The 7,271-nt window shown below is 38.0% G+C and overlaps 1 protein-coding gene across 1 annotated transcript; it reads right to left on the reverse strand.

Annotated features, from left to right (window-relative positions):
- Positions 1-5,211: 5,211 nt before the first annotated feature.
- Positions 5,212-5,769, reverse strand: LOC107865260. Its single transcript, XM_016711567.2, has one exon. It carries the CDS (start codon positions 5,767-5,769, stop codon positions 5,212-5,214), a length of 558 nt encoding a protein of 185 aa, XP_016567053.1.
- Between the last annotated feature and the right edge of the window lie 1,502 nt (positions 5,770-7,271).

Genomic DNA, 7,271 nt, shown 5'->3' on the forward strand with positions numbered 1-7,271 from the left:
GCAAACATCGTGGAGACTGGTGGTAAAACAAAGAGGTCAAGAGAAAGGTGGAGTCTAAGAAGGTGGCTTATGCTAATTTGGTTAGGAGCAAGGATGATGAGGAAAGATAGAAGAATAAAGATAAGTATAAGGTTGCTAGAAGAGAGGCTAAGTTAATGATTACAGCGGCTAAGACAACAGCTTTTGAGAGTTTGTATGCGGTTTTAGAGGAGAAAGGCGGAGATAAGAAGTTTTATAGGATAGCCAAGGCTAGAGAGCGGAGGGATCGTGACCTTGACCAAGTGAAGTAAATCAAAGGAGATGATGGTATAGAGTTGGTTGAGGATGCCCTCATTAGAGAGAGGTGGCAGTCCTATTTTCATAAACTTTTAAACGACGAGGGGGACAAAGGTTCTGTGTCGGGAGACTTGGAGATATCTGAGGAGGGTTTTTATTATAGTTATTGTAGGCGTATCAAGGTTGAGGAGGTTAAGAAATATATTCACAAGATGCGATGGGGTAGGGCGACGGGGCCAGACGAGATTCCAGTAGACTTTTAGAAGAGCACTAGCGGGGCAGGTCTGGAGTGGTTAACAAGGCTGTTTAACATTATTTTTAGATCTGCTAAGTTGCCTGAAGCATGGAGGTAGAACATGATGATTCCAGTGTATAAGAACAAGGGAGACATTCAGAGTTGTAACAACTATAGAGGTATTAAGTTGTTGAGTCATACTATGAAGGTTTGGGAAAGGGTGGTAGAGTTGAGGATGAGAAGGATCGTGACAATCTTTGAGAATCAGTTCGGTTTCATGCCTGGTCACTCGACTACTGAAGCCATTCACCTTGTGAGGTGATTAGTGGAGCAGTTTCGAGAGAGGAAGAATGACTTGCACATGGTGTTTATTGATCTAGAGAAGGAATATGACAGAGTTCCTAGGGAGATTCTGTAGAGGTTCTTGGAGGCTAGAGGGGTGCCCGTGGCGTACATTAGGTCAATTCAGGATATGTATGATGGTGCGAAAACTCATGTAAGGATGGTAGGTGGAGATTCAAAGTACTTCACAGTTTTGATAGGATTGCACTAGGGATCAACTCTTAGCCCGTTTCTATTTGCCTTGGTGATGGATATTTTGACGCAACATATTTAAAGGGGAGGTGCCTTGGTGTATGTTATTTGTAGATGATATGGTTCTGATCGACGAGACTCGAGGTGTAGTTAATGATTAGTTGGAGGTTTGGAGACAGAAATTTGAATCTAAAGGTTTTTGGTTAAGTAGAATAAAGAAAGAGTACTTCGAGTGTAAGTTCTGTAATATGTAGTAAGAAGATGGAGTGGTTGTGAAGCTAGACTCTCAGGCCATCCAAAAGAGGGAGAGTTTCAAGTATCTGGGGTCTATAATTCAGGGTAATGGTAAGATTGATGAGGATGTCACACATCATATTAGCGCAGGTGGTTGAAGTGGAGGCTCGCTTCGGGAGTCCTTTGTGATATGAAGGTGCCCCCGAAGCTTAAAGGTAAGTTCCACAGAGTGGTAGTCCGGATGGCTATATTGTATAGAGTGGAGTGTTGGCCAGTTAAGAACTCCCATATCCAAAAGGTGAAGGTAGCGGAGATGCAAATATTGCGATGGATGTGTAGACATACCAGGAAAGATAAGGTGAGGAATGAGATTATTCGAGAGAAGGTGGGAGTTGCCTCGGTAGAGGATAAGTTGTGAGAAGTGAGGCTACGTTGGTTTGAGCATATGATGAGGAGGGGCCTTGATGCTCCAGTGCGGAGGTGTGAGACTCTGGCTATGGATGGTTTTAGGCGGGCTATAGGTAGACCGAAGAAATATTGAAGGAAAGTGATTAGGCATGATATAGAGTAATTACAGCTTACAGAGGACATGACCCTTGATAGAAAGGTGTGGAGAATGCGGATTAGGGTAGAAGATTAGGGGGTGGGAGCGCAGCGGTAGTAATATGGGAGTGCTCCTTTGGGTCTGGAATTTCTGGTTCGTATTATTGGGGCTATAGTTTTTGGGTTTAGTGGTGTTGGCTTTTTTGCATCCCGTACTAGTTTATTATGCACTTATCTTTTCTGTTTGTTAGACTGTTAGTTTGTTTTGTGTACCATAGTAGTTTGTATCCGCTTACTTTTTGTATTTGTTATACTGTTATTGGTCCTAAGCTAGGGGTCTATCGAAAACAGCCTCTCTACTTCTCTTGAGGTAGTGGTATGGTCTGCGTACACTCTACCCTCCCCAGACTCCACTAGGTGGGAATACACTGGGTATGTTGTTGTTGTTGAATATAGTTTCATAATTTTTAAAATGAAATAAGAATTAAAATAATATCGTATCAAATATAAATATTAAATAATATATATATATATATATATATATATATATATTAAACTCAAGGAGGGTCAAAATTAGGTGTCTACATTTTGCCCCTCTTTGTTTGAAATCTCGAAGAGTTTTCATACAAAGAAGTAGACAAAGAGGTGATTTTTGATCCTTCAATTATTTAAAAAGTAAAGATAAAATAAAATAAAATAAAATACAAAATGTGATCGAGTCCTGATTTTAGACCGCCTACATATCCCGAGTTATAAGGAAATCAGGTACTTGTAGTTCAAAAAGACAAAAATGGGGAGACAATGAGCTAGAGGTCGAGTCAGGTTTTGTCAAGTTTCCGATTCGCGGCTTCTGCTTTTATATTGAAATGAATAACAATAAATAAAATGAAGATACAAGTGAAGATCCTATCTAAGCTGTCTTTTCTTTGGAATCTTGACTTGAATCTTCATGACTTCTCAAATGGTGAGATAGTCACTATTCTGAGTTCAATCTTCGAAAAAAATGAAATGTTCCTTTATGTTGGCTCTTGGCATTAGAGAGGAACTTGACAATTGACTCATTCTTCAGACTTTTCTCTGACTTGATCTTGAAAATCTTCACCCTATTCTTCAGGCGGGCTTCTAGACTTACAACTTCATCACCCTGTTCTTCAGGCGGGCTCCTGGACTTACAACTTCTTCACCCTATTCTTTAGGTGGGCTCCTGGACTTACAACTTCTTCACCCTATTTTTCACGTGGGGCTCCTGGACTTTCAATTTCTTCACCCTGTTCTTTAGGTGGGCTCCTGGATTTGCTACTTCTTCACCCAGTTATTCAGGCGGGTTCCTGGACTTACAATTTCTTCACCCTATTCTTCAGGTGGGCTCTTGGACTCAACTTCTTCACTCTATTTTTCAGGTGGGCTCCTGGACTTGCTACTTCTTCACCCTGTTCTTCAGGCGGGCTCCTGGACTTATAATTTCTTCACCCTGTTTTTCAGGCAGGCTCCTGGACTCAACTTTTTCACTCTGTTCTTCAGGCGGGCTCCTGGACTCAACTTCTTCACCCTGTTCTTTAGGCGGGCTCCTGGACTCAACTGCTTCACCCTGTTCTTCAAGCGGGCTCCTGGACTCAAAGTAAATAGTGAAACAAAAAAATAACATCCCATTCTTCAGGAGGGTCCTGAGCAAAAAATAAATTCCCATTCTTCAGAAGGGTCCTGAGCAAAAAATAAATTCCCATTTTTCAGGAGGGTCCTGGATATAAAATAAATCCCATTCTTTAGGAGGGTCCTATGCAAAAAAAATAATTCTATACAACACATATAAAATTTTTTTCCCCAGTTTGTACTGGAAAAATTTATGTGTCACTGGATCTTAATATATCTCGCAAAGAATAAAGTTTACTATGAACAAGATCCAGCATCGGATGCTGTAACCATGCTTCATGCATTGAAAGAACTGTGAAATCGCATCCTTTATTTGAAAACAATTATTCCATCTCTGTTCAAAATAAAGAAAAATTGTGAGTTTTAAAACATGTGATGGTTGGTTTGTGGCATTTGGCTTTTGAAGTAGCCGCTCTCACACTTGCCATGCTCAACTCTTTTCCAATCCATGATAATATTCATTGAATTGTTATACTTCTGACTACTGAGATCCTTAACTCAAATCATGTTTCTGTTATATGATGCTTTTGAGTTTAGCTTCCAATACATCCCTTAGATTTTCACGAGTTTAAAATGGTCAAATCACAATCATTTTGAGTACCTTACTTTTACTTTGAAACGTTGTCTCTGTGCATCGACCTTTTGTCTTGATTTGTACCCTTAAAGGAGTTGGTAGCGAGTTTGGAGTCCTTTCTTAATCGACCTGATGTGAATTTGACTCAAAAGATAACAAAAATTTTTCGTTTGATGATAAGGACACAAAAAATAAAAAATTTAAATAAAACAAAAAGAAAAAATAGTAGGCATTTTTTTTCAAAACAAAGAGAAAACTTATCTGAATATGGAAATCGATTCTGGTGATTATAACATGCATTTTGAATCAAACAGCCAGATCTAACCACACCAATAATTTGTCAACTTTTGCGCACTTATTGAGTTTGAAACTGAGCCATTGTTGAATTTATTCACTCTAAATTACTATCCTCCTTCGGCTTGTGGAACCTCAATGGGTTTTTGCCATCGAGCCTATTTCATTTTCATCTCTTTCTCAATTCACTGTCGTCTTATGGTTCCCGAAAGGGTTTTCACCAATAAAACTCTCTGATTTTCATTTTCATCATTTTTTTAGTAGAAAATAACACCCAAAATATGAAATATCATTCACTCATAACATGTTTAGCCTTGACATTCTCAAAGATTGATCTGAAGGTCTTTCTTTGGTTGTGACTTGACTTTTGGATAGAGTTGTAAAGAAAGGTCGGCATAAGGCTCAAAATTTACACAACATTGGGTAAAACATTCAACTTTTGGAATCGATTCTTTTAAAAAAAACAAAAAACCTTTTGCCCTAGTTTTCTTTCATTCTGGGTAATTTGAATTTTCTTTTGGTTAGACCAAACCCTAGAGTAGGGCTGCCTACATATCTTGGCATAGCAAGAATCAGGTCAAACGTAGTTCAGGCTCATCATTCTTTTGCTTGATTTTGAATTTTTGATTAATTTTTTTTCAACTTTTTTTTTTTTTAAAATTTTTCAACTTTTATTTGATTCCAAAAGAGGGGTATGAAGAAAGATAAAATCTCAAAAGGGGTAAACAAAGGTTGATATATTATTCAGATAGTAGAAAAATTGTCTTCATCATTTCAATCTTTTTAAAATGCAAGTACAAAACATACATAATGTAATCGTGCATGAATATCATACATAATATCTTTTAACTGCATCAGCATTGACCGATATTCATTCCATTTTGCCTTCTATGCCAGTCAGATATAACGTGCCATTAAGTAACACTTTCTTCACCATGAATGATCCATGCCAATTAGGAAAAAATTTGCCTTTGGCTTCAATCTGATGTGGTAGGATGCGCCTTAGTACTAACTGACCAACTTTAAAATATCTGTGACATGTTTTTTTGTTATATGCTCGTGCTATTATCTTCTGATATAGTTGTCCATGACATATTGATATTAATCTTTTCTCATCAACCAAGCTTAATTGCTCCAAAAGAGTCTTGACCCATTGGTCATCATCAATTTTAGCTTCTACAACTACTCGAAGAGATTGAATTTCAATCTCCATAGGTATAACTGCTTCAGTTCCATACACCAACAAGTAAGGAGTTTCACCAATTGAAGTCTGAACTGTAGTACGATAACCCAATAAAGCAAAAGGTAACTTTTCATGCCATTGTTGGGAACCCTGCACCATCTTACAGAGTATTTTCATTAAGTTCTTGTTGGCAGCTTCTACAGCTCCATTCGCCTTTGGACGATAAGGAGATGAATTCCAATTCATAATCTTAAATTACTGGCATACTTCTTGCATCAGATGGCTATTGATATTCACAGCATTATCCGTGACAATTACTTTGGAATGCCAAACTGACAAATGATGTTGGAGTGAATAAAATCAACCATCACTTTCTTGGTTACTGACTTGAAAGTGGCTGGTTCCACCCACTTCATGAAATAATCAATGGCTACCAAGATGAACCTATGTCCATTCGAGGCCTTTGGTTTAATTGGTCCAATTACGTCCATTCCCCAAGCCACAAAAGGCCATAGAGCAGTCATTGTATATAACTCAGATGGAGGGGAATATATCAAGTCTCCGTGTACCTAGAATTTACGATATTTACGAACGAAATTGATGGAATCTCGCTCCATGATGAGCCAATAATAACCTCCTTAGAGTATTTCTTTACCAAAACATACCCACTCATATGTGGTCCACAAATCCCATAATGTACATTAGTTATGATTTTTGAAGCTTCTTTAGGATCTACACACCTTAGAAGTCCCAAATCAGGAGTCCTCTTATACAAGATTCCTCCACTTATGAAAAATTTACTAGACATACGTTGAATGGTTCTTTTTTGATTACCATCTGCATTTACAAGATATTTTCCAGTCTGAATATATTCTTTGATATCATAGAACACGGCTCCCCATCAAGTTCTTCTTCAACCACATTGCAATATGCATGTTGATCATGAATCTTTATATACAAAGGGTCAATATAAATTCTGTTGGATGTTGAAGCATCAAAGATAAGGTCGCCAAAGCATCAGCAATCTCATTATGAGCTCTGGGAATGTGTTTGAACTTTACTGATACAAATTGTTGACAAAGATCTTGCAAACAACCTCTATATAGTAGGAGTTTCGAATCAAGAGTCTCTCAATCTCCTTGAATTTGGTGGACAAAAAAATCTGAATCTCCTAATACCAACAGTTCTTGGGCCCCCATGTTAATGGCTAATCTCAATCCCAGAATGTAAGCTTCATATTCTGCCATATTATTGGTACAGTAGAATCGAAGTTGGGTTATTATAGGATAATATTGTCCTGATTCAGAAATAAGAACTGCTCCTATCCCCACTCCTTTTACATTAGCAGCTCTATCAAAGAACAACTTCCAGCCTGAATGGCAATCTTCAGAAAAAAAACTCATCAATATACAATACCTCTTCATCTGGAAAATAAGTCTTCAATGAATCATACTCCCCATCTATAGGATTTTCAGCCAAATGATCCGCTAAAGCTTGAGCTTTCTTTGCAGTTCGTGTCACATAGACAATATCAAACTCTGTGAGCAACATCTGCCATTTTGATAGTCTACCTGTGGGCATAGGCTTCTGGAAAATATACATTAAAGGATCCATACGAGAGATGAGGTAAGTAGTATAATATGACAAATAATGTTTTAGCTTTTGGGATACCCAAGTTAAGGCGCAACACATCTTCTCAAGAAGAGTATACTTAGCCTCATAAATGGTAAAAAATTTTCTAAGGTAGT

The sequence above is a fragment of the Capsicum annuum genome, chromosome 3 (assembly GCF_002878395.1).
Source record: "Capsicum annuum cultivar UCD-10X-F1 chromosome 3, UCD10Xv1.1, whole genome shotgun sequence".
Classification (NCBI taxonomy): Eukaryota; Viridiplantae; Streptophyta; class Magnoliopsida; order Solanales; family Solanaceae; genus Capsicum; species Capsicum annuum.

Excerpts from the sequence above, each read along its gene's own strand:
- LOC107865260 (XM_016711567.2), bottom strand. The coding sequence starts at position 5,769 with ATGAATTGGAATTCATCTCCTTATCGTCCAAAGGCGAATGGAGCTGTA.